This window comes from Podarcis raffonei, chromosome 4 (assembly GCF_027172205.1).
Source record: "Podarcis raffonei isolate rPodRaf1 chromosome 4, rPodRaf1.pri, whole genome shotgun sequence".
Taxonomy (NCBI): Eukaryota; Metazoa; Chordata; class Lepidosauria; order Squamata; family Lacertidae; genus Podarcis; species Podarcis raffonei.
The window spans coordinates 28747678-28774954 of NC_070605.1; the positions used below are offsets into that span (position 1 = coordinate 28747678).

The 27277-nt window shown below is 44.4% G+C and overlaps 1 protein-coding gene across 1 annotated transcript; it reads right to left on the bottom strand.

The window, feature by feature from the left end:
* Positions 1–4: 4 nt before the first annotated feature.
* Positions 5–25585, bottom strand: HSPH1 (heat shock protein family H (Hsp110) member 1). Its single transcript, XM_053386007.1, has 18 exons — positions 25245–25585; positions 20348–20405; positions 17663–17803; positions 16362–16484; positions 14592–14691; positions 14047–14180; positions 12462–12706; positions 11343–11571; positions 10137–10243; positions 9401–9534; positions 8126–8331; positions 6490–6621; positions 6124–6261; positions 5204–5329; positions 3448–3555; positions 2474–2593; positions 1361–1522; positions 5–864 (listed from the first exon to the last, which is right to left on the bottom strand). Exons 1-18 carry the CDS (start codon positions 25349–25351, stop codon positions 670–672), a joined length of 2565 nt encoding a protein of 854 aa, XP_053241982.1. The 5' UTR covers positions 25352–25585; the 3' UTR covers positions 5–669.
* Positions 25586–27277: the final 1692 nt, after the last annotated feature.

Sequence of the window (27277 nt, forward strand, 5' to 3'; positions counted from 1 at the left end):
CACACCATTTCAATGAACTTTATTAAAGCTCACTAAAGGCACCACAAGAACTTACAACAGGATCAGTTTAACCTTCATTCAGTTTTTTCACACATGAAAGCGACTTGTTGAGCAAGAGACTGAACTTAAGCAATTCTGCATGCTGCTTCACATATTCCTTCTAATTTTTTAGTCTAGCAAATATTATGGACAATGGGTACAAAGAACATTTTCTTTTAAGTTTTGGTTTTTGTGTATGCCTTTGACTGAATGTCTTTTGCCAGTGGAAGAAACGTATCAAAAATGGAGAAGAAAGGAAAAACTACCTTGGTGTCTACAAAAGCTCTAGCTGCAACCCTTTCAAAAGGAGCAATACCTTTTGTAACATTCCCTTGATATTAAGTAGCCTTAACTGATTACAAAAGGTTAAATTCCCGCACAGAAGATTTTGTTAAGTGTTCACAATTCCACAGGAATCTGAAAGTTACCAAGGCAATTTTCCTTTTAGGATTATCATGATCTCAACTTCTACCGTTTCAATATATTCGTTCCCCAAATAATATAACAGAACTCAAAACTCTTTAAAACAAATTATAAATACCTCCCCTCAAACATTACATTCCCCCCATATCGCATAATACACCTGAAGTCTTTTCTCATGATGAAACTGCTCAATGAAATGCATTGGGTCTAGTCGAGGTCCATGTTAACTGGACTCTCGTTTATGTGACAGTCGCCATTTTGCTGCACTGTCTCAATGTTCTTAATCTCTTCCAGCTCTTCGTTTTTATGATTAGGCGATGGTTCTGGTGGCGCTTCCTGTTTGGGAGAGTCTACCTTTGGCTTGGGTTGGGTTACAATGGGCTCACACAAGCTGTGCAGCTCCTGAAACAGAAAATAAAACAACAACAAATTATATTGATGCAGTTGACCAATACGTATAAACTACTGCCTTATTTTAGCTCAGTCAACCTGACGTGCTTGAAAAGCAACCGCTCTGTTTAGGCCAGAAACTAATTTACTGCGATAACCTGGCTGATGGCAGAAATATGCAGCCGTGCATCAAAGATGTCACCATGCTCAAAACCTTCCCACTCCCAGAAGTGGCAGCCAATAAGTGCAGAGAGGAAAGGATGTATCTTTAATCCTATGCCATGTACCAGCAATGGGAACCTATGGCCCTCGTGATTCTGTTGGCCAATAGCCAGGGACGTAATCCAGCGACGTCTGGAAGGCCCCAGCCCTGTAATATCTCAACATCTATGCCTGCATTAGTTCACCCTGCTCTGCCCCTTTGTCTTCAAAATGAACTTCACCTACACTCATCTATCCTGGGAGGTGAACCATCAGAAAGTGTTTCTGTGCCATGATTAACACTTACCCTCAGCTTTCCTTTGATCTCACTCACACACACGACAGGATCCTGATCTAGACTTTGCTTTGCTTGGGCATTCCGAATGTTGTGTAGCCATTCCATTGTGTCACGGACACATTTTTCTACTTTGTTGATCTCAGTTTCGTCAATATGGAGGTACTTCTCATCCTGAAACACAGAATAATGCAGTACATTGGAGATTATGTTTTCCCTGGCATCCTCAAGCTGATGAACAAGTAATATCCTATATCTGATACTTAACCTAGGATGTCAGTTATGAACCTTGGTTCCCAAACACCAAGAACTCGAAAGTAAGTGTTCCGGTTTTCAAACACTTTTTGGAAGCTGAACGTCTGATGCGGCTGTCAGCTATTGTTTTGCCTAAAGGTTGCCAACCCCTAAACTAAGAGCGGAATAATTCTGCTGGGAGGAAACGTTTAAGATTAATTATCTCCCAAATAAAAAGGAATTCGTATTGCACTAAAATTAGTTTGTGATAATGACAGTTTTGGAAGGAAGATATGGGGAATTTGCTTTATGACAAAACGCGATGTCTTCGTGAAGCTGGAAAATTTTGATGGGACATGGAAATTAAATAAAAATGCTTATCTGGCCTTAAAACCATACTGAATTTGTGGCCATTACCAAATAAAATCAAATATATTATTAATGTGGAAGACTGGTTTGTTGTCTTCAACTTTGCAGTTTTTGCTGGGCTAGTGGCTGAATGAAAATCACCATATGAGAAAAGTATCTCAGAGGTTTCCCCAAATGTTTTGGACTACAACTCCCATCAGTTGTGGGCCCAACTTTCTCTTATTAGATATCAGGCAGCCGCCATTCAAACTAAGTTTCAGATGGCAGGCTAAAATGGTTTTATTTCAGCACCATAAATGCTGCTCTAATATCTTATTTTTAAAATGTTTTAATCTACATCTTAATTGTTGTGTATTGCAACTTTTAATTCTTGCATCCAGCTTTGTGGATGTACATTTTTACAAACATATTTATAATTCTAAGTTATTAGCTGCTTTGAAGACTAGTCAAAAAGCGGGATATAAATCAACTGAACAAGTAGCAACAACACATCAAATTTGCTCTCAGTGATATCACACACACCTTCTTCCTGTATTCATCCGTAATCTTGGCATAGTTTTGCGCTTTATGCTGCAACTCATCCAGCAACCTTGGTCGTTCCTCTGCTTCTTGATACCTTGCTTCAATGGGAGTCCCAAATTTCTAGAGAGACCAGAATGATTCACCATACGTTCAAGGAAACATTTAGATGGCTTATCTACCACCTAAAACGCCTATGAAAAGGTCTTTGGCCCCTTGCACTGGATCTTCCTGCCCCCTAAAGTCTCTTCTAACCCCCCCCCCTACAAAAAAAAGCAATAAATCAAATGTTTATTACGGTTGACTAACCATTAAATAAATGGCGAAATATAAAGTAATACAGAAATCACAGCCGCAGGAGGACCAGCTGTAAAGGCGAATAGTGATGAATTAATCAAAGCAGGTCTGAGAGATGCATGCTATTGAAATGTGTTTTTTTGGTTATTATATTTTTTGATTGGCTATGTTATTATGAAATTGTTTTTGTAGTGTTTGGTTGAAATGCATCCTTGCTTCTTTGTTGTAAGCCGCTTTGAGCAGGATTTTTGTGTGTGTGTAAAAGCAAATTTACAAATAAAATGAGTGAATGCATGTTCCAATGTTCAGATATATTGCCACCACCTATCCCAGTAATAGAATTATTAGACAGCCCCTGAACCCAGGAAGATATTCATATGGTCTCTTAAGGATTGACCAGAACACCCCCTCATAATGGGATAAATTATACTTTCTCTAATAAACTGGGTTTTCAACTGGTGGGCTGGGACAACCACCATGCAAATATATGGTAAAAGATTAAAACATAGTTCCCCAAATGCATGTTTGGGTTAAAAGTGGGGCCTGGGTCTGAAAAAATTACCTGCTGTAACCCATTGATAAAATCTACAGCAGAAGAATACATGGGAGGCTGTACTGAGCTTTACATAGTTGCAAAGATTGTTCTGACCCCTGAACCTACATTATGAAAGTAACCATACCTTTAACTCAGCCAGTTTGTCCATATAGACCTGTTTAGGTTGGTCCTCTCCTTCCTCGTATAGCCAGTCCTCTACCTCTGACAGCAGCGCGGAGAAGCGGTGGCGATCCTAAGCAAAAGTCCCAAGAATACGTTTTCAAGATTGCGCCAACCCACCCCCCTGCTACCGGGGAAACTTTACAAAACAAGTCAAAATGTTAACTGGTGCAAAATAAAGCCACACAATCTTGACGGATTGTTGAGGAGGAGAAAAAGGAGCTCCGAGGGAAACCTAACAATGGAGTCCTAAGTGTTCTGGGAAAACTTAAGAGGTTTTCCAGTGAATGTGGAAGCCAGCTCACACGCCATGTATCTGGGGAAAGGCTTGACACAATACAGCGAATGACTTCTCAAGGCAAAAAGATCCTCTGAGGTTCAATAGAAGAGTTTGGATTTGATATCCCGCTTTATCACTACCCGAAGGAGTCTCAAAGCGGCTAACATTCTCCTTTCCCTTCCTCCCCCACAACAAACACTCTGTGAGGTGAGTGGGGCTGAGAGACTTCAAAGAAGTGTGACTAGCCCAAGGTCACCCAGCAGCTGCATGTGGAGGAGCGGGGAAGCGAACCCGGTTCACCAGATTACAAGCCCACTGCTCTTAACCACTACACCACACTGGCTCTCTAGACCAGCGTTTCCCAACCTTTTTTTGGCCCTGCCCCACCTAAGCATCTCTAAAATCCTGATGCCCCCCTCCCCCCAATGACATATAATTCAGATTATTCAAAAAGTGAACTCCTATTCACGTGGAGGAAGCCTTAAAGGCCATTAACTTGGTCTAAACAAGCTTTCAAACTGCCCCCCTGTGGGGCATGCTCCACATTGGGAACCACAGCTCTAGACGGAATGGAGAGTGGTGGGCCAAGCCCCTTTCACCCCACAAGTGGATTAACACTCCATGTCCCTACCTCACTAGGTTCTACATTCATAACCAGAGTCCTGCTAGGGACCATTCCTTAAAGACTGGGTTGGCCTCCAATTGCTGATCTCCTTTCCCTATTGGGCCTTTAAGCCCCATCTGCACCACCTTAAACTCTTGATGCTCCAGAGCAGACCCAGGGGCTGAATGCAACCCAGCAGGCCCCTCTCTCTGATGCGCACAACTCTCCCCAAGCCCCCCTCCCATGAGCCATGCCACACCCTCTGAGTGCCTGTGCTCAATGAACTACAATAATGCCCCTTGCTTGCCTGGATGGAGAAACATGGGGGCGGGGGGCTGGAAAAATGGTGGCTGTCATGTGGGGATATCTGTTGCCTCCCCCAACCACCATTGGGCATATACTGCCCCCCCCCCAAGACAGAAGGCAGCCCTTGGATTTGAAGAGTTTCCTCACCTTGCTTTCGTGGCAGCCAACATAAAGAAAGGAGATTTTGATTGCCAAGATTTAAAAATCAACCACCTTGAATTTGAGGGAAGCTCTGACAAAGCAACTATCAAAAAGCTTCCTAGAAATAATTTTACACGTGTTGATACTGGTACCAACTAATCTGCTTCTTACTTTTACAGTCAAATGTACCAAGAGCTGCTGAAATCCACCCCGTTTGTGGAATTTATAATATTTTGAAAACTAGTTGGGATAGGCGTTACGATACGCTAAATATTTGAAACCACTGTTTGATGAATATCTACAGTATTCAACTTACATTTTGCTAACTATCTTAGAGGCGTTCTTCATTAAGGGTGGTACAGAAATATGCTGAATAAATGAAGTAAGTACCTGCTCACAGACAAATTTCTCATATGGTCCGGATAACTTGTCTCTGAAATCATAAACATATTCTTCAACCGCATTCTTTGCATCATTCCTTTCCTTCTCCAGTTTGTCTTGCATAATCATCTTGCCCTATTTGATTAACAAAAACAATTACATTAAATCATCAGATTCTGAAGCCCAGGTAACTATAGTTGGTGAAACAAAACACAAAGGCCCTTCAAAGACTTTGTTTACAATACTGTAAATATTAGTGAAACAAACGCAGTACTGTAAAGCTTTTATTCACATTTTTTAAATAGCCACCAATATAATATTAATATTTTTTTGCAAGCATTTCTATTAGAAAGAAATGGTGAAAGAGAGAAAAAGGTGGGAAAGTGGGGATTGGGGGGGGGGAGAAAGAGAAGAGTTTGTTAAGCGAGTTGTTGGGAGACTCCTATTCCCCCACACAGAGCTACAATTCTCAGAGTTCCCTGGGAAGAGGGACTGATTGCTAAAGCCACTCTGAGAATTTGGAGCTCTGTGAGGGGGAATAGGGGTTTCCCAGCAGCTCTCAGAATCCTTAACAAACAACAATTCCCAAGATTTGGGGGGGGGGGCAAAGTGGTATGACTGAGCCTTAAACGTATAATGCAGATGGGACCTGAGATTTAAGACAAGTGGGACCTGCAACAACAAAAAGATGTGTGGAGTACTTCTGGCCAGTGCCCATTCCACCACCACCACCACCCTCGCTATGGTGCCCACTGAGCATGTATAGCCCTCACAGGGTTGTTGAAGGATTTTGCCCTCTTAGGTTTCTTTGAGCATGCCAATAATTCCTCCCCACTCCGTGCGTGGGTGGTGACATCTTAGCAACCTAAGGTCTACCATTTGGAGGTTGTGACCGCTATCTGTATATACAGTGCCCTCATTTCACACACCTCCGTTTCAATGTACATGTTGAGCAGGTCTCTTCCGAGCTGCCAAACCAAGTTCGCCTCAATAGGCAGCTCGACATTTTTCACTTTCATCTTGGGCTTTTTCGCTTCGGGAGGCTGGTCGTTCTTCTTTTCGTTTCCCTGGGGCGGACAGCAGAGAAAGAACATTGACACATCCCGGATTGGCAGGCGTTTCTCAGAAAGTCTGTTTTTAAAGTTCTCGCGCAATCTCAAGCGACCTTGATCCTGCCAACACACGTTGCCAGGAGCACCAGGTTGCTTATAGTCTTTTGATGGGAGATTACTTTTATACCGAGTTAATTGAATTTCTACTTTTCCTTCGGCGGAAGGCATTAAAGGGTCACTCACTTTTCTGGCATCTGGGATTTTGTTTTCTTCAGAGGGAGTCTCAGGAGAAGGGGGAGACTGTGACGTCTGCAGACCATCTGTTTGTACCTGGGACTGAGCTCCAGCCTCATGATTGCCCTGCTGGATAAAGTTCTGAAATGGGAGCCCAGGCACAAATGATGTGAACAGGACATGTACATGGATTCAGTAAGAATCTACAACAAATTTAATGCTCGATAACACACAGGCTGTAAACAAGATACCGCAAGAAGCTTTCCAAAGCATCATATGATATTATTACTATTATTATTATTATGTACATTTGTCACTTGTGAGTACATCACAAATAAGCATTTTGCCAGAGATAAATCATTTGCAGTCGTCCAGATGTTGTTACACTAAAATGCCCAGCATCCCTGACTGAGCCTGATGGAAATTCAAATCCAAGTAGCCATCCCAATTATTAGAACAACTCCAAAGAGATGATATACTCTGATAGGTGAATTGTGTACTATATCACAATTTATAATAATTATTAATATGAATATATTAGTTACTGAATTTGTATATCGCCCTTCATCCAAAGATCACAGGGCAGTTCACAGCATAATTCAAAATGAGAACATGCAATACACAAACGTATTTAAAAGGCCATAGAATGTTCATCAGCCCAAAGGCCTGGTTGTAGAGAAACATTTTCTCCTGGAGCCGAAAGGTAAATAATGAAGCTGCCAGGTGAACCTTCCTGGGAAGAGCGTTCGACAACTAGGGACCCATCACGGAAAAGGCCCATTCTTGTGTTGCTGTCTTCTGGATCTCTTCAGGAGGCAGCACACAAAGAGGGGCCTCAGGTGATGATCGCAGTGTCATACGGGGAGAGGTGGCTCTTGAGATATTGTGGTTCTGAGTCATTTAAGGCTTTTCTAGGTCAAAAGCAGCGCTTTGAATTGGGCCCAAAACTAACTGGCAGCTGGTATCGTTGGGCCAGGATTGGTGTAATAGGCTCAAACCATCTTGTCCCTGTGAGTAACCTGCCTGCCACGTTCCGCACAGGCTGAAGTTTCTGAACCATCTTCAAAGGCAGCCCTACATATAACACATTGCAGTAATCTAACCTAGAGGTTACTAGAGCGTAGGCAACAGTAGTTAGGGGACACAGCTGGGCCACCAGCCGAAGCTGATGGAAGGCATTCCACACCATTTCTATGGCTGCATACACATTATACCTTTGAACGACATTCTTTCCCACTTCTCACATAGTTAAAATTCCAAGGAACCCTTAAACTACAGTGCCCAGCATTCTCAGGGTGTGTGTTTGTGTGTGTGCGCTTTAAAGGTACAGTGTTTACACAGCCTAATTCTCCCCATTAGGCTGTAGAATTACCTCCCTTCCCATCTTATAGAAAAAGAAAATAGAACAATAAAAAGCTTCTTTCCTCTTAAGTAATTATAAAGTATTCCAACCAGACGTACATAGGAATCTGCCTTATATATCATCTCTTCTGACTGGCAATGGTTCTCCAGGGTCACACAAAGGGAACAGCTATCTGAGCTATTTAATTGGGGGTGTCAGGGACTGAACCCCAGCCCTTCTGCATGGAAATGTGCCCTACCACTGAAGGATGGCTGTGTATTCCAGGTGAAGAAACCAACTTACATTCATGTCCTCCTCTGAAGGTTTTTGATTCTGAGCATCTACTACAGCCTCAACACTGTGATTTTCATTCTCTTCCTCTTTCATCTGCTCCACCATAGACGCAGTAGAGACACTAAATATGCCATGAGTATTGATGCGAACTTTGACCTTGACTTTAGTTTTCTCCCCATCATTCTGGGCTGCGATATTCTGGATAACGTATTTGCCTTTAAACAAGAGAGTGGTCCCAAAGTTAAGCACGGGAGTCGTAAATTATCCCCCAAACCATGCCATTTCTAGAAGGCACTCAACTATCGAGAGACGCAAGACTGAAAAAGGATGGAAAATTTTTCAAACTGTCTATGACTTTTAATGCTTAATAGTTGAAGCCAACATTACTAGATCCAATGAAATGAATGGGCTTGAAACGCCATTGCAATTATTGTTATTGTTTCAAGAAAACTGACACAACCAGTTGGCACTGCAATGTTAAAAAAAATACTAGTCTGCATAGCTGTCAACTTTTCCCTTTTCTTGCAAGGAATCCTATTTGGAATAAGGGAATTTCCTTTTAAAAAAGGGAAAAGTTGACAGATATGAACCCCAGTGCTACTTTTTCTTTCTTTCTTTTTTTTTAAAAGGAACTTCGTGCAACATTTCTGCAGTATACCACACAGCCCACTCTGCATGTAGTGCAAAGATACAAATCTGCCAATGCCCTGGTTTGTACAAAGCATTAAACCATAGTTAAAAATGGTTTAATGTAAACCGGCATGTTGGCACATGTTGCTGAAAAGGTCTCACTTCAATTGTTTCCCACTCCTGCTGTTGCCATGCTAAGGAGCAAACAAGCCAGAGCAAGGCTTGGTGCTACATGCAAACCAGGGCTGGTGGTTTGTTTCAGCCAAACAAATGATGAACAATAAGCCAAGAACAAATCTTGGTTTCCAGTCATGGTTGGTTTGGCGGGAAACTGCAAGTAATGCCAAGTGAGGCTCTGATTTTGTCTTTCTATCATGACACAGCAATTGCACAGTCATATTAACCAGAGTTTAACATTATATGTGTACCAGGCCATTATCAGACCAGCAATGCCAATTATATACTGCTAAACACTGCCAAGGATTGAAATCTTAAGAACTTGGTGGATCAGGCCAGTGGCCTATCTAGTCCAGGATCTATCTAGTCCAGGATCCAGAGTGACCAACCAGATGCAGGATTCAGCCACAAGAGCCCTCTGCCCTTCTGTGTTTTCCAGCAACCGGTATATTGGCTGAGAAGGGAACATTCACTTACCAATCATTTTCTCAGGGTAGGGGGTGCCACCAGGATCAGAATAGAAAGCTTGGAGTTCAAACGGGCCCTTTCTGTAAAAAGTCAAGACTTTGGAAAAAGGTGCTGCATGATGCCTGCTGAACACTTCATGAATTCTAGTCAAAACAAAAGAGAGGGAGAACAAGTTAGACATCTGTATTATTTTGAAGCCAACCTTACAGTAGATTGCAACTGGCCCACCACATCTGACCTGCTGTAAAATGTGTATTGCATGTAAGACTTTAATATCTAGGAGCTATTTATTTCAGGACTTGATTGGGCCAGATTACCTCTCTCACCAATATCATCTAAAGTATATCTTCCTATCCAGGAACATAGGAAGCTGCCTTATACAGAGTCAGACCACTGGTCCATCTAACTCAACCCTGTCTACTGACCAGCAGAAGCTCTCCAGAGTTTCAGACAGTATCTCTCCCAGCCCTACCTGAAGACTGAACAGAAGACCTTCCGCACAAAACGCAGATGCTCTATCAATGAGGTACAGCGCTTCCCAAATCCCAACAGAGCTGCCCTGCCTTCTACATCCCCAGTTGTACCCATGTGGGGTACAACATACAATGAGGTCTTATCTGTAAAATCCAAGGTACACAGGCCCCAATTGTGCAGCTGGCTAGCCCCAACCGGAGTTGCACGTTAACATTAGGAGGTCAGTTGTGCAAGAAGAGGATTTTTGGGGGGTGGGGGGGTGGTTTCTTACCCATCAGTATCTTCAGACTCTGTGCTCCACAGCAGTGATATTGGGAACGGAACGGATTCAGTGATGGAGAATTCTCGAACTTTAAAAGCTGGAGACAGAATTGCACACTAAGAGATAAAAAGATGGAATTAGAAACCTCCCCCCCAGTTAAAGTCTATCCATTAGCTCAGAGAAAGCAAGATGTGAGGAAGAAACAATGGGATGTGCTACTGGTTTAGCCAAACAGAAGTGACTAAACATCAGAGACAGGGAAGCATCTTCGTGTGCAGAAGTTGTAACAGCAAAACCAATTTACGATGTAATCCTAGTGAGACATGTTACCTGGAATTAAGCTATTATATAACAAAAAAAAGGACCAGCTTATCTCGAGGACAGAAGTAGAAACAGCATCTTCTACACAAAAAAGTCACCTGTTTCATTTTATTTGAACTTTTTTTTTCAGAAATAAAAAGTAATGCTTATTTTTGTGTCAATCTCATGAAAATTACTCCCTGAGGTCTGCCTGAAAAGCGGTCTATAAATAGCATTAAATAAACAATAAATATACTCATGAGGTAGTACGGTAATTCAGAAGCTACAGATTTGCCATACAACTCGAGGATAACCAGTGAGGTAGGATGGGGAAAAAATTTCCCAGGACTTTTTTAGTTTTTCCACATAAAATTTTTCCTTTTGCAAGCTCAAGAAAACAATAAATGGATGCCAACCACAAATGCCACGTAACGCAAGCTTGGAAGCGTCAAACATTTGAAGTTTCATTTACTAAAGATAGGAGCGACAAGTTTCCCAATGAGGCTAATTTGCATAGGGATTTTTTTCCCTGGGAAACTCACATCACTTGAGATGCGTGCCCATTTACAAGTGAGAAAATGGGTGACCATTAAAGGAAACAGAATTACATCATTCAAATGAAACCAGACAACACTAAAATCAGTTGCCAGGTACATATATCCAGACAGATTCAACATGATATCAAGACTTGTTTTGGAAGCATACATATAATTAAGAAGTACTTGTTTTTAACCTGTGGAGGGAAAGCTGCTGGCAGGGTGGGGGAGTTTTAGAGCAGATTGACGCTGGATGGGTTAAAGCCACCCGCCACTTCTCCAGCAGAAATGCTCCCTTCCAAAGGCACCCCCAAAGTGTGGACCAGCTGAAGCCAAGAGACCCATCTCCCGGAAGGAGGGAGGGTGTTGCCCCACACACCTGCAAGGCACAGCCTCTTGCGACAGCTTCATCGGCGTTCAGTGTGGTGCTCACGTCCATGCCGAAGAACTTCCCGATCTTCTCTTTGACAGCTGGCATGCGTGTGGCTCCGCCGACAATTTCCACAGCATGCACATCCTCCACTTTGAGCTGAGTCTGGTCCATCAAGGAACGAAGGGGAAGCTCTATTTTTTGCAAGAGGTCAGCACACATTTCCTCAAACTGGGATCTAGGCAGGCAAAACACAAAGAGAAACCGAGGGCTGAGGCTTCCTTGGAGTTCAGCCAAGGCGGTCTATGGAGATTGCTCAACCCTGATCGCTTCGGTCGGTTCAAAAGCGAGAGAATGCCTTTCTTCCGCACCCGTGAACTAGGGACAAAATGGAAAGGAAGGAGCTCCCCCAAAGCAGGTGTTTGATGGCAAACGCACATTGACATATTGTGGCTGGAGACAGAGTGTTCAGAGCTTTCACTTGAAAGGGAAGAAAGACAGAGGTGCTACTGTTAAGTTTAGACTTAATGACAGTTACTTCCACTTAGCAGGAGGAAGGGTGGGGCAAGGAGGCTGGAGTTGCGCAGTGAAGTTGCGCTAGCACCCCCACAAACTTCTCTCCTCCTCGGTAAGCAAAACCATTGCCAGGAAGCTAGCACTGCACTCCACCTTGCTGGGCACGACACTCCTGTGCCCGGTCAAGACAAGGATAAGGACAGTTCACTGGTGCCTCCATTAGTAGCTCCTGGGCATGCCTAGAAAGGGCTACTTCACACATTTTACAAAGGATGGCCTTCAGCTACCGCATCCTGTAAGTGTGAAGACTTCCGCTTGCACAATTTCCTCTCCTCTTCCTGCCACTGTGTGCACCCTGCACCTTCCCCAAATCTGCTCCAGGGGGTTGGGGGAACCCCTAGGACAGATTTAGGGTGTGTGCAGGGGGAGCAGAGGGGAAGAACGCCCCACAGGGCAAGCAGAAATCCTTGCGGCGACAGAACGGTAATGTAGAGCTATATCAACATGCTTCCTATGAAGTATAAACCTTCTCTTGTTTGTCTTTTTATTCAAAGGTTTCCATGCAATCTATTCTTTCCAGTACAATTGAACCGCATCAGAGGGATCTCTCACCTATTCATCTTTCCAGACACGTCTATATCATTCATAAAGCATTCAATATTAAGTGGGATATCTGTGCTGTTTGAGCTCATTAGTTTTTTCAGCTTCTCACACTCCTGGTATAAACGAAGAAGGGCCCGTACTTTAGATTTGGGGTCCAGTTTGTACTTGGCTTTTATTTCAGCACAGAAGTGATCCACTAGTTTTTCATCAAAGCTTTTTCCGCCCAGAAAAGGATCAAAAGCTGTGCCAAGCACCTGGTTGGAAGAAAAGAAGGCAATGTTAGCTGCCCTACATAGCACCGTCATTCAAACCTGGAATGAAATGACTATTGATACGAAGGCTAAGCAAACGGCGCTACCAACCAGCATTGTTTAATCATAACATTGACATCCATGTACAAACATACACAGAGCTCCCAGTGCATGCTAAATCAACACAGGCAGTACCAGTTTAGGGCCAGCTTGGCAGAACATACTCAAATCAAGCAGGCATAATTCATGGGTAAGATTCCGTCATTCTGTCTATTTCCGAAGTTCCGGTGTGAGTGCAGTTGCTCATGTGGCCGAAACGATACCACAATACAGATACACAAAAGACCCACAAAATTTACAGAAGCACAACTAAAGCAAAGAGGCGGAGGGAACCCCAGGACTGTCCAATGGGAGTGGAGTGTGCTCATTGGCCACATCATGCTGAACACTGGGGACAGGTAACTTGGCGGAAGGATGAATGGAAAGGACAGGAGTGGATCACCAGATGGGGTGGAACTGTAGCAATAAATAGCCCATCAGTGATGCCACTGCCATTCCCTGGGAGAGAGGGAGGTTGGAGTTGTGCAGGTACACCAACAGAGCCCATCTGGCACTCCCGTCAACACGCCCACTGTTAGCGACTTGTGCAAGCCAATTGGTAGTTCACCACACCGCAACCCGTGTGATGTATCGTCCGAGTATGCAGAGCCTCAGTAGCATCTTCAGGGTTTTCCTGCTAGCCAATGCTGCTGTGTAAAACCCATAGCCTTTTCCTGACACACAGATTCAGAGTCAGACCAGGACAGCACCCGATTTAATTGGACCCAATGAAGGCAATGACCCAGAGACTACTATACCTATATCTCTACATCCCTGAGCCAATGGGAGGGTGAATGACTCAGCAGTCACACACCCGACCTCTGTTGCTATGGTAACCCAGTGCACCTGGTCTCTTATCTCAGAACATCCAGATATGGGCGGTGTGCTCCTCAAGACATGAGACTAAGCATTGTGTTATTTATCCCATTGTTCACATTACATGGATACAGATGCAGCCCTGACCTCACTTGTCACCTCCCTCTCCTCTTTGTGGGAAGTAGCAGCAGCACTGCAGCCAGGAAGCTCCTGCTGCAGCTTAGCCCTGCCTGATGCACCACTCCTAGCTGAACCACTCAGACCTCTGGCCCCAGTTGACCACACGCTGCTTGCTTTCTGTCCTGTTTGCAACACTCTGCACAGAGCTTTTCTCCTCGCCTTTCCAGTTTTTGCTGTTGTGCATCCACATTCCCAGAAATGAGTTTGCCAACAGGTCTGCTCCTATCAGCCCCTCGGGCTCTGCCTACCTTCACTTTACCCTTGTTAAAAGCGCAGGCGGAGACTTGAAATGCCGAGTAGCCCATATCTATGAACACCACCAATCGTGGTTTCTCTTCTGGAGCTGGAAGGTCCTGCTTGTAAATCCCGTAGTTCAGGGCCACTGGGAAAAGACAAACCGTTGATGTAAAGTCAAAGCCGCTTACAATAGCTAGAAAGTCAATGGCACTTCCAGCTGGGGAGGTGACGCTGCATTCAACCCTGGCATACACTTGAGACAGCAAAGTTCGCTTACTCAGAAATGTAGCAGAAAAGATGGAGAATAGTTGCAGTCTGCCTTTTCCCTTCACCATCCCCAACCATGCGGCCTTGATAAATTGGTTAACAAGCTGACACCTAATGCCCTTATGAACTCCAGAAGCAGTTTTCTGAGCTTACACATCTGCTGGGAAAATTTACATGCCCGGACAGCACATTTTCACAATATGCTTTCGCATCGACGGTAGGCGTGGCTATAATCGTGAGAAGAGACACTTTGTTCTACGCAAACAGGAAGTAAACTTCATTGGCCCACCTGCTGTCATATCATTCATGAGCCTGATACAATTCAAGCCCACAACCTGCGCAGCATCTAGCAGAGACCTCCTTTCAGGATCAGTGAAGAAAGACGGAACCTAAGGGAAGCGATCACATAGAGGTATGGAGGGTTACCAAAAGTCCTGCTAATTTGTTTTTGAAATACAATCTCTCTGGGCTTCTTTTGCAGTAATTTAAAGGCACATTGTTTCAGCCCTGGCTACTAAGTTGGCCTCTCATTCGCCGCCCCAGTGCAACCCTGACTCAGATTTCAGCAAGGACATTGCATTGAGTAACATGTTGAGAAGACTGATTGATTTTACTAAGATGTGACTTTTCCTCAACTAGCTGTGCCCATAGTGTATTACAGCACACATTCAAAACATCAAAATAGAGAACATTGGAAACACAAATATACAAGATACAAAACACGTCAGTAAATTCAAAATAATGAAAGCCAACAATTTAGCAAACACAGAATAAATACAGTATTACCAAACAAAAACAAAAAACACTTCACCCCAACCTATGCTTAAGTACATAAATACCAAGCAAATAAAAGTTAGCACACAATAGGACGGGATATAAATGTTTTAAAATGCATATTCTCACACTTCTGCAGTTATTTTAAAAGGAATGGCACACTGTAGCAACATGCAATATAATACATTTACATAATACGTTTGCATAATTACAAATTCATGGAAAGCTGGCAAAAATCAGTTCCCTTTAAGTCTGCAACATAAGCCACCCAATTTTAAAACACACGTTGGTGGTTTATGCTGTAGAATTAATTCCATTTTTTGCCATCTATCCATGTGAATGTATAATTAATTAAAAGCCTTATATTAACTTAGGAATTCATAATCATTGTGTATATGATTACTGTATGATTTCCTTATGTCTTGGTTGTATCCAATGCTCCACAAGCAGAACTCACCTTGTACAACGGAATTCTCCCCTCCTCTTCTCCTCCAGGCCTGTCCCCAAACTGCTTCAGAAGTACCTCCTACTCCAATATAGCTGATTTTGAGGGTGCAAGGGGGGGTGCAGGGAAGAGGAGAGGAGGGGATGTTTAATTCCACAAGTGGAAGTCCCTTGCATTGGCAGAAAAGGAACGTTGGATACTGCCCACAGTATTTCACACCACTTTGCACTAATACATGTTATATGTGCTATTAGTATTTGTCATTATCTGTTGCCTATTTCAATTACACTCATATACAGTCATACCTCGGGTTAAATACGCTTCAGGTTGAGCGTTTTCTGGTTGCGTTCTGCAGCGACCCAGAAGTAACGGAACAGGTTATTTCCGGGTTTTGTCGCTCGCGCACGCGCAGACGCTCAAAATGACGTCACACGTAAGCGCAGAAGCGACGAATCGCAACCCACGCAGATGCAGACTGTGTTCTGCTCAGGATGCGAACGGGGTTCCGGAACGCATCCCATTCGCATCCAGAGGTACCACTGTATTACTCTTATAGATTTATAAGTAACCGAATACAATGTTTTCTTTTCACATCTTAACAATATCTCCACATTTACGTGGGTGTCCCAGAGGATTCCCATCGAGGTTTCTGTTTTGTTCTCCACCTGCTTAGCTTCACCGATGCTGCAGCATCAGATACCCCCACACCATCCACTGGGTCCAGTTATATTCAATATTCGAAGTTGCTTAGATGCCTGCACAACAAAATATTGAAAAGCTTCTACAGGGTCAGCACAAGAGGAGACAAATACAAACCCAAGGTTAAATGGAGCTACTTACTGAAATAACGCAATCTGAGACGGGCTTTTTGAGGTTATTCTCTGCCGTCTCCTTCAGTTTCGTCAGCAGCATAGCTGTTATCTGCTCCACACTAAATAAATGCTCCTCGTACATGTACATAACCTGAAGAAACGAAAAAAGAGTAAAGCAACTATTGCAGCAATTCCAACCAGGTCAGTCCACTATTATTATTAGATTCTAATCACCAAACATTCGTTCTACAAAACAATGATTTCCAAAAACATTTCCCATTGCATATCTGAAAGTCACAGCTAGCTGTGGATGAGCATCAGCCAGTCTGTGTAAATGAGCCACACACATGCCCCAAGAATGTGAGAAAACTGACAGGAAGCCAAGATCTGAGGAAAAGGCTGAAGTATGAGGGGCGGGGGGAAAGCCACAACAACCACATTCAGGTGTAAAGATAAACTGTGGTTAATCAGGACATGAGTAGCAGGGAGCCTTGCTCCCCTCCAGTGCGGCCATGAGAAGCTTTTGCTTTCAATTAAGCACAGCTTAAGGGACGCGGGTGGCACTGTGGGTTAAACCACAGAGCCTAGGACTTGCCGATCAGAAGGTCGGTGGTTCGAATCCCCGCAATGGGGTGAGCTCCCGTTGCTTGGTCCCTGCTCCTGCCAACCTAGCAGTTCGAAAGCACATCAAAGTGCAAGTAGATAAATAGGTACTGCTCCGGCGGGAAGGTAAACGGCGTTTCCGTGCGCTGCTCTGGTTCACCAGAAGCGGCTTAGTCATGCTGGCCACATGACCCGGAAGCTGTACACTGGCTCCCTCAGCCAATAAAGCGAAATGAGTGCCACAACCCCAGAGTCGGCCACGACTGGACCTAATGGTCAGGGGTCCATAGCTTGGTATTTCATCCAAACCCTAACAGTGGTAAACCTTAACAATGTTTTGCTGAAATAAGCCAGCTTCATAATTATGATGTGAGGTTGGTTTGTTCCAAACAAAACACACATTAAAGCTTAACCACAGTTTATCCAATTCAGATAACACATTACAGCTGACTGGTGGTGCCTACAAACCCCTTTACCTCCTTCGTGACATCAAGTATAAGATGGGCAGACATGGCTGGGCCAAATGGAGACGCCTAGAAGACCTAATGAGGTGAGCAGGCCAGAGATTCTCTACCCCTGACTTGACATTACCATCAAACCAAAGGTCATGGTTTGTCTTGCCTTGTCAAGGTTAGCATAGTGTGATGTACTCCCATTTATCTTATGAAAGGAGATTGACAAAAAAAAAAAAAAAGTAAAACCATAGAAGCGATGAATTCGTCTTACCTTTATTCCAACATTTCCATTTTTCATTGGAACAACAGAGTAGCTCAAGTGCTCTTTCTCCTTCTGGATAAAAGGATCGTTACATGTACGGCCGTGGAATCTCTTGAAGTTAAACACCGTGTTCTTTGCATGGGTAATTAACTGCAAATGGAGGGGGTGGAGAGAGAAAACCCTGATGACTGGCCATCTTGTCAAAGAAGATGCCAGAAGCAAACTGAGATCTATTGTCAGCAAAGGCATATTTCAAGTATAGGCATGTTTCAAGTTCTGTTTATTGCTTCAAGTTTCATTTATCATTACTAGTTAAAGCTGGGGTGGGCAACCTTTTCTAACTGGCTCCTTCTTGCGGGCCAACTTTTACAGGTGGGAGGGACACAATAATTTATTTAACTCATTAGTATTATTTTTTAAAGTAACTCAAAGCATCTTGCAACATTAAAAATATAGCATTAAAACTAGCATAAAACTAAAGCAGAGTAAAATCTGTAATTCATTCATATTTTTAAAGGGAGGACTAAAACATACCACCCACTGAAGGAAGAAGCCAGAGATAATGAAAAATCAATAGCCTGGTAGAAACACTTTTTCCTGGTGCCTAAAGGTAAGTTATGAAAGCGCAAGGTAGGCCTCCCTGAAGAGGGTCTGTTCTTGTGTCAACACTGTCTGCTCCTCCCTTGGAGGGGGCACATGGATGGTGAGCACAGGATCCAGGTTGGTCCATGTGGGGAGAGACTGTCCTTGAGGTATTGGGGGTTAAGCCACATAAGGGTCTATGGGTCAAAACCAGCACTTTGAACTGAGCACAGAAACAAAATTGGTGACAGAATTGATTTTATATGCTCAGACCATCTTAACGTCAGTCATCTGGCTCTCGAATTCTGCACCAGTTGCAGTTTCTGAATCAACTTCAAAGGAAGCCCCGTGTATATGGCATTAAAATAATCTAACCTAGAGGCTACCAGAGAAAGGATAACTGAAATGAGGCTGTTTCTGTTCAGAGAGGGGTGCAGCCTCAAGCAACAGTCCAGCTATGCGCCTGCTACTTTGGAGGGAATGTAGCCCCATCAAGAACAGGGGATCACACACTAACAGTGCCTCAGTCTTGTCAGGATTGAGCTTCGGTTTATTGGATCCCATCTGGTACGCAACCCAAGGAAAAACATATCCACTGCCACACTTGGACAATGCACTCCAAAACTCTGGATGAGCTCCCTCAGCAGTTTCATGTTGAAGAGAATGAGGTCATGCTAGAAGAGGGATAGGGAATGTCCAGCAGTGGGCTCATCTTGGCTTGCCAGAGGGTCCAATTTGACCTGAGGGGATATTTCCCCCAACCAACCCCACCTGTCAATCAATTGACCCAACATCATGTTTGATCCTGGCAGTGGGGCTCAGCCTTGCTGGGTTTTGATCCACCAATGTGCTTCCTTGTGAGGAACATTCTGGTGAAGCAGACCCCTAAGCAGCAGCGTAGCTAGCCGCTCAGGTTACCAGTGCAGCGCACGCGTCCTGCAGCCAGGGGTGGGGCGAGCCACCCATGGGGGCAAGGCATGCTGCATGGTGCCTCTCTGCCGCCTCCCCCTCAGCTGTAGGGCGGCCAAGTGAGAAGCAGTGGGCAGATGCAAGCCCCACGCTGCTGTTTCAGACAGCGCGGAGCCTGCAAGTGCCCAAGCCACCACGTCACTCCCAGGTAAGTGCCGGCCCCTGCGGTGTGGCACCCAGTGCCAGCCGCATTTCATTACGTTTGGTGACTGAACTAAAAAGTTTCATGAGCCCATTTTTTAATTATTATTTTTAAAATCTCATTTTTGTCATTTTTTCACAAACCCCCTCAGTGATGAAGATGATGAAGAAGAAGAGTTTTGACTTGATATCCTGCCTTTCACCCCCCTTAAGGAGTCTCAAAGCGGCTAACATTCTCCTTCCCCTTCCTCCCCCACAACAAACACTCTGTGAGGTGAGGGAGGCTGAGAGACTTCAGAGAAGTGTGACTAGCCCAAGATCACTCAGCAGCTGCATGTGGAGGAGTGGGGAAGCGAACCAAGTTCACCAGATTACGAGTCCACCGCTCTTAACCACTATACCACGTTGACGCCTGGGGCGGACCACACACCCCTTCCACTGCCACTGCCCCCGACCCCAATCCCTGCAGGTCATGATGTTTGATAGGTGAGTGGCCTCCATCTACAATTCAGATTTCGCTTTGATGGGCAGATGAATAATATATGTAGCACCATCTGTTTACCTGGTACTTTAGAAAGCAGCAGCCAAAGGGGGACAGGCCATTGCGCCATCTGATGAGTTTCTGGGTCATTGCAAAGCCCAAGCAGTATAGAAAACAGCTGCTTGAAGGGCTACATTCAGCATTTGCTTCTCTGCCCAGTATAGGAACATGAGAAAAGATCTACTGGATTAGGAAAAAGTCCAGCATCTAGCCTAGCATCCTGTTTTCACAGTGGCCAACCCGATGCCTTTGGAAATCTCTAAGCAGAGCATGAGTGTAATAGTCCTCTCCCCATCTGACAGGTCTAGCAGCAGTTATTAGTATAATTTCAGCAACCTACATTCTGAGAAGCAGCATGGGTAATTTTTTTTTTTCCTATTCCCAGTGTCTTATTTTCAAAACAGCCACTTTACTAATTTCCCAGTGTAATTTCCCTTGCTGTTATTCAGAAAATGACTCACTTGGTTCTTAGCAGACACTCCAATTGCCCTGTTCTTGGACCCAAACGACACCACCGATCTGAAAAGAAAGTAATCCACCAGTGATTATAATATACACAGTAAATTGCCATTGGTTGAGAGGCTGGTGGGCTTCTCTGATATCCTTCGATGAATCTAAAAACGTGCACTTGCAAACGTTTCCTTCTGCACCTTACATTTAAAGTGCTCTCTGGCAGTCACGGCTTCCCCCAAAGAACCATGGGTACCGTAGTTTGTGGAGGGTGCTGGGAATTGTAGCTCTGTGAGGCATCTCCCAGGGACTCTGTTGGGAGCCGGCCAGAGTGGCTGGGGAAACCCAGCCAGATGGATGGGGTACAAATAATAAATTATTATTATAACTGTTAAAGTGGTATAGCAGTGCTTTAAATGGGTGGTGTGGATGTGGCCAGGAAACAGCATTTTTAAAGCAGTGCATTACAACAGCATCAGTTCATGACTGCCTGTGTCAGCACAGTGAAGATACTAAAAAAGTAATTTCTGCCCAAAACTATAGAAATACTTCATTTCTACAAAGATTTGCATATTTGCTGCTGCAGGTAAATGTGTCAAAATGACCTAAGTCCCAATAGAACTGCACCATATGGCACATTTAAGAGCTGACAGTGCTGATAATTTAAAATATGCAAGGGCTGGAATTTTCCACATTTGATCTTGAATCACAGGTCAATTGGTCAGGGGGTCAAGACTGCTTGAAGGAAATCCCTGAGCCACCCCCTCAGCTTGTTATGAAAGGAAGAGCTGTACAAAACTGGTAATTTAGTCAGAGTGGAAACAAAACTCAGGACAGTGGAGCTCTCTGCAAGGCAAAGGACGGTAACAGGTATTATGAAAACAGCAATTCATTCCCTCCATAATGGGCAGTGAAACTTTATTCTGTCCTGATGCCATTGCGCTCTGAGCTTCCATGCCCACGGGTCATCTACTTGAACCGCCTGAAATGCAGGAATATGCACCCATACAGGTTTCAAACCCATGGCCTTGGCATTATCAACATCATGCTCTAACCCAGGGGTTGGCAAAGTTTTTGTGGTTTGGGCCAGTTCATGGTCTTGCAGACGCCATGGTGGGCCAGTGTGTGTGTGCGCGCGCAAGCGCTATTTCCGGCGTGGAAGAGGCATGCACAGCTTCCCATTGACTGCAGGAGCTTCCTGCAGCCAATGGGAAGCCAGCCAGCATCGCGGAATATGGACTCTGCTCTGCGCCAGTTTAGGACACAGCAGCTGACTGATCGGGCAGCAGGGGTCCATGGGCCAGTTAAACAACCCCCATGGGCCGCTTTTGGCCCATAGGCCTTAGGTTGCCAACCCCTGCTCTAACCAACTGAGCTAAGCAGCAAAACAAGGTTGGGGAAAGAAACCATGTGATGATATCAGGATTGTTTTTTTAAAAAATAATTTTTTTAAAAAAAAAAGATACATTGTAAAGTTATTTTTGTAAAACTACAAAGCAGGGTTCACCATCCTTTTTAAACCAACAAGCACATTCTGAAAGCAGGCTACTTTTGCACAAAACTGAGAAGAATGGTGTCTGTACATTTTTGCCTCACACCTTGGGTTCTAAAAGTGCTGAAAACTTGCTACTGCTTTTTTAAAATGAAAGTTGGGAATCTGGGGGTTGTAGTTGACCCTTTGAGGGGGTCTGGTCTAAAGGAAGTAATTACACTTGCAACGTCTTAAAAAATTACCCTTGTCAAACATAGTTGTACAATTCATACACAAGTGATCCTAGTCTGATAAACCAAGATCTATCGGATTGGGAATGACCTTTCCATCCTCACCCCTTCTTCCCTTGAGCACCTGACTTAAATGAAGGTTTCTTACATGACTGCTTTCCACATCACCCAAATTGAGGGAATTGTGCATCAAGAGCTCCCTCTAAACTGGGATACTGACAAGGAAAGAACACTTCCTACATCACTTCTGATCAGTCCAATAAATGATAGTTTTAGAGATTAGGATCGCTATGCTTGAACTGGGCAACTGAGTGATTTTCTATGAAAATAAATAACAGGGAAATACCTTTTTGAGGCAAGGTATTAAAAATACAGCACAATACATCAGATACTCCACTGCTCTGATAAACACAAGACAGGGGGTCTGGGGCTTGTGCCAAGTCAACAAAGGCATTGGAACTGAGCCTCTGTCTCAAAGATATGATGCTGTATAGCAGGCACAGGCAAACTCCGGCCCTCCAGAAGTTTGGGACTACAAATCCCATGATCCCTAGCTAACAGGACCAGGGGTCAGGGATGATGGGAATTGTAGTCCCAAACATCTGGAGGGCCGGAGTTTGCCTATGCCTGCTGTATAGCTTGTATAAACAAGTGCAAAGTGATGCATGTTGGGGCCAATTTTAAATTTTTTTTACATACAGTATGCTTGTGTGGTGTGAACGGACAGTGAATGACCAGGAATGAGACCTTTGGATCATACCACATAGCTCAACGCAGATGTTGACCCAGTGTGTGGCATCTGTGAAAACTGTGTACATTTCTGCTAGCCTCGCTGCAAAAAGGTTATTGTAGAGGTGGAAAGGTTTCTGAAAAGGGCAACCACAATAATCAAAGGGATGAAGCAACTTATCTATGCGGAAAGATTGCAGCATTTGGGCCTTTAGATAACAGGCAAACAAAAGACCAAATGATAGGATTGCATTGAGAAAGTGGATAGAGAAAAGTTTTTCTCGCTGTCTGATAACTTATTATAATTATTATTTATTAAAATTCTACACCATGCTCCATTCAAGGATTACAAGGTGATTTACAATATAAAAACACAAGCCACTGAAGAAAAGGCAGTTCTTGTGTTGCCACCCTCTGGACCTCCACAAGAGGCACACAAAGAAGAGCCTCAAACGATGAATGCAGGGTCCAGGTTGGTTCATATGGGAAGAGGCGGTCCTTGAGGTATTGTGGTCCTGAGCATTAGAACTTGTGCACATCCAATGAAGATGGATGTCGGATGATTCAGGGCAGACAAAAGAAAGTACTTCTTCACATGATGTATGGCTAAACTAGGGAATTTGCTCTCAGAAGCAAACAGGGAGGGGAAGAAGAGAAGTTGGGGAATATGCCAAGTTCTACACAAATTGTGGAATACACTCTGCTGGATCAGACCAAAGTTCAATCTTGATCACTTTTTTGTTCTCTGTTTCACAGTGATCAGCTAAATGCTTGTTATGAAGTCCACATGCAAGATCTGAGTGCAACAGTGCTCTCACCACCTGACATTCAGAGACATATTGCTTCCAACAGAGAAGGCAGGACATATTCCACTCAGATGCAATACATTCTAGGGATTGCAATTTAAATAAAAATGTTGTTTATTTACAAATAGCTTTTATGAACAATTGTATACCCCCTATAATGGAATCCTGAACTTCTGGGGAAAGGTGTGGTACAAAAATGGCTTTAAAGCAGAACTTTCCAAACTTTTCATGTTGGTGACACACTTTTTAGATATGCATCATTTCGCAACACAATAATTCCATTTTACTAGCAAACGGGAGGTTAAATGAAATCATTTTGATGAATGCAAGACAACAGTGTTTTTATGGCATTAAAAGATTAACAATGCATAAGCTTTCACTTAGGCAGCTTTGGGTGTGGAAATGGGCGCTTGTCCATGGTCTCCCATCCCTATGGCATCTCAACTTTCTAGAGTTTACCAGTCTAACCTTTATCTCAAAGCCCCACTCTGGGTTGGTGCTCCACCCTACTGAGATAGGCAGAAAATACAGTTTATTCACTTGCTTGCATCCTCTGTCTCTATCTGGAGGAGAGAAAACTCCAGAAGCTTCTAGATCCTGGTCTAAGCTTCCTGAGTATTAGTCCATCTCCCCATAGCTGCACAGGATCCAGCAAGCTCTTCTTTCCACTGCATCGTCACTCTCCCTCTCCCACTTCCTTAGCGCCTAAGCACTAAGTAGGTGGAAACTGCTTGGGGATAGGGAGTGAAGGGGACACAGATTGTGAAGAGGCACTGCAGCATCATCTCTGCCCCTCCCTCTTCAATCAAGAATCTAAGAAAAAGGCAATACTCAACATCTTCTCCCTATATACACGCCCACCACAGGCTAAGGGAAGCGTGAGAGTTCATTTGCTTCTATAACGCACTCTTAAATTTCCATGCATGAGATGTCGGAAGCGGCAAGTGTGAGAGGAATGCAACAAAACTGAGCTTTCCGAGTGGGATATATACAAACACGTGTGAAATAAGAACCGTTTGTCACGTTCTGGGCAGCTCACATATCTTGGAAAGAATTAAATATCACTCCTAGCCCTCCCCCCCCCATTTAATTCAACACAGCTGGATCCGCTTCTAAGAAAGAGCTGCAGCCCTGGGCACAGTTACTTGAGAGCAACCACCGCTAAACTCAACGGGTCTCATTTACAAGGAAACGTGCTTACTTGCAAGTAAATGCCACTGATGTCTCCGTGGTTGGAATTGGGGATGTAAAAAAAAAAAAGGCGGCCAGCGGATGTCTGCCTTCATCGTGCGTGGGTAACCACCAAGCCTATTATATTATTATTATTATTATTATTATATTATTATTATTATTATTAAAGGCTGTTACTTGATCGCTACTTACTACCGAGTAAGCCCTATATACACTCAACGGGGGTTTGCGTGAGAGCAAAGATGCAGAGGATCACTTCCATCAGATGCCGGCATTGTCGCCTTCAGTTTGACACAGGTGCATCGCACGCCTGCATTTGCAAAGCCCGCAATCTTCTCTCCCTTCATGGCAGGGAGGGCGACCCTCTTTCTGCCCCGGGCCCTTTGACAGGGAGATCTCGCCTGCCTGCCTGCCTGCCTGCGACACCCCCCACACCCCACCCTCCGGATCTGTTACTCACGGGGTGCACCGGTCACTGAACTCGTTGGCCACGGTCTCTATACCCCCGGCTCTGGCCACCGCCACGTAGCAGCTCTGCGAGCCCAAGTCAAAGCCCACCACGGCCATGGCGGGGCTCCCTGCGCCGGACGCTGCTGGGGAAGGTGTGGATCCGCTCGCCGCTCGGCTCTGTCCCGCTGCAGGTGCAACCCTCGCCCAGCCGCAGCCAAAGCCGCGCCCTGCCTGCCTTCCTGCCTGCGCGCGAAAATCTCTGCCTCCGGCGAGGAGGCTGAAATGTGACAATGGGCAGAAGTTTCCAGAAACTGCGACAAGCTCCCTCGCCGGCTCCACGTGCGGCTTCCGCTTCCGCCTTTCTCCGGCGAGCTCGAACCCTCCCAGCCAATGCAGAGGCCGGGAACCCGGTGACGTCCGTCGTTGCCCGGGCGACGGCAGACGCCGCGCAGCCTTCCTCCGCCCGGCTTGCTTGCGAACGTTCCAGACTGACGCAGGTAAGAGGCGTGGACCGGGAAGTTCGCATGAAGGCATGCGCAGCCGGGCCGTGGGTGGCGCTTTCCTTGCACCGTGAAATGGGACTGGAAATGGAATTATCCGGAGTTGTTATTAAAAGGCGCTCTCGGCTTTTCTTGGCGGGTGTTCTGTATAGATTGGGCTCTTTAAGCGGGAAAGTGATGCGTGTTTGCTAAAAGAGTGACAGCTCTAGTTCTCCGTTGTTTGTAACCTACGGGCTTGTTTAATTCATCGGGTTGTCATGATGACTGTTTTTTCACCCTCTGAAACTCCGCTATCGCCACTCCCGAAGTACTATAAAATTGTCACTATGCAGAGCAGTGCTATAATATTTGCCCTCGAGGTACGGCCCGCTGAATTAAATGGCAATTACTTCCTAGATTCATGGGATTTTAGAGTTGGAAGGTATCCCTGTATCCTCTTGCCCTCCCACAAACGCATTTAAAGTATATTGGATGTTAGTCAGCTTAAAGATGTATAGTGAAGGCGCCAGGTGAACCTTTCCTGGGAAGAGCATTCCAGAAATGGGGAGCCACTGCAGAAAAGGCTTGTTCTTGTGTTGCCACCTGCCAGACCTCTCCTGCAGGAGGCACTTGAAGAAGGGCCTCATTTGATGACAGCAAGGTCTGGGTCTGTTCATATGTGGAGAGGCAGGCCTTGAGGTATCTGGACCTTGTGTAGAAATAAATGAGCTTTCCACCCTAATAGTAAATTTCAAAGCTTTACAACAATACAGTCTTAAATACTAGTTATAAAAAAATTAAACATAATACAGAACATAAACATTATACAGAAACAAAGTAACATTGCTTTCAAGTAGCAGGCAATGCCATTTGGTCCTTTATGCAGTTCAGTAAATTTTCCTTTCTGGTCACAGAGATCCTAAGCTTGTTCATTATGGAGATTAGCTTTGACTGTGCTGCTACTGGTAGCTGTCACTGACTTCTTAAGTTTCTCTCCTGTGAGAGATCTGCAGTTTCCACCAATGAGTCATCATCAGGTAGCTTAACCCTCTGAAATGGAAAAACACCAGCTTTCTACTTTCACCCAGAGTAAAACCTCTGGCTTAATGTAAACCTCTCTGCTTTGCAAATGCAAAGCTTTACATAAGTTTTAACCTCGATGCATAGAAGTATTACATTTTATGTGTATTTAACATCAGAGTGGCTTACAAAAATCAGTGTAAGATGCTCGCAGTCAAAAAAAGATACGGCACAAGAAAAGGAATGGGAGGGAAGAGGAAAAAGCAAGCTCAGGTTCTTAATGTTACACGTCTTATAACATGGTTACAAAGCTCAGTCTATTCAAGTTACAGGTAGGTAGCCGTGTTGGTCTGCTGTAGTCGAAACAAAAAAAAAAATCCTTCCAGTAGCACCTTAGAGATCAACTAAGTTTGTTATTGGTATGAGCTTTGGTGTGCATGCACACTTCTTCAGATACACACTTATCCGAATAAGTGTGCATGCACATGAAAGCTCATACCAATAACAAACTTAGTTGGTCTCTAAGGTGCTACTGGAAGGATTT

Excerpts from the sequence above, each read along its gene's own strand:
- HSPH1 (XM_053386007.1), bottom strand. The coding sequence starts at position 25,351 with ATGGCCGTGGTGGGCTTTGACTTGGGCTCGCAGAGCTGCTACGTGGCG. Across the intron at positions 16,485-17,662 it reads ATGGAAATGTTGGAATAAAG|GTTATGTACATGTACGAGGA; the intron begins GTAAGACGAATT and ends TCGTTTCTTCAG. Across the intron at positions 2,594-3,447 it reads ACAAACTGGCTGAGTTAAAG|AAATTTGGGACTCCCATTGA; the intron begins GTATGGTTACTT and ends TGGTCTCTCTAG.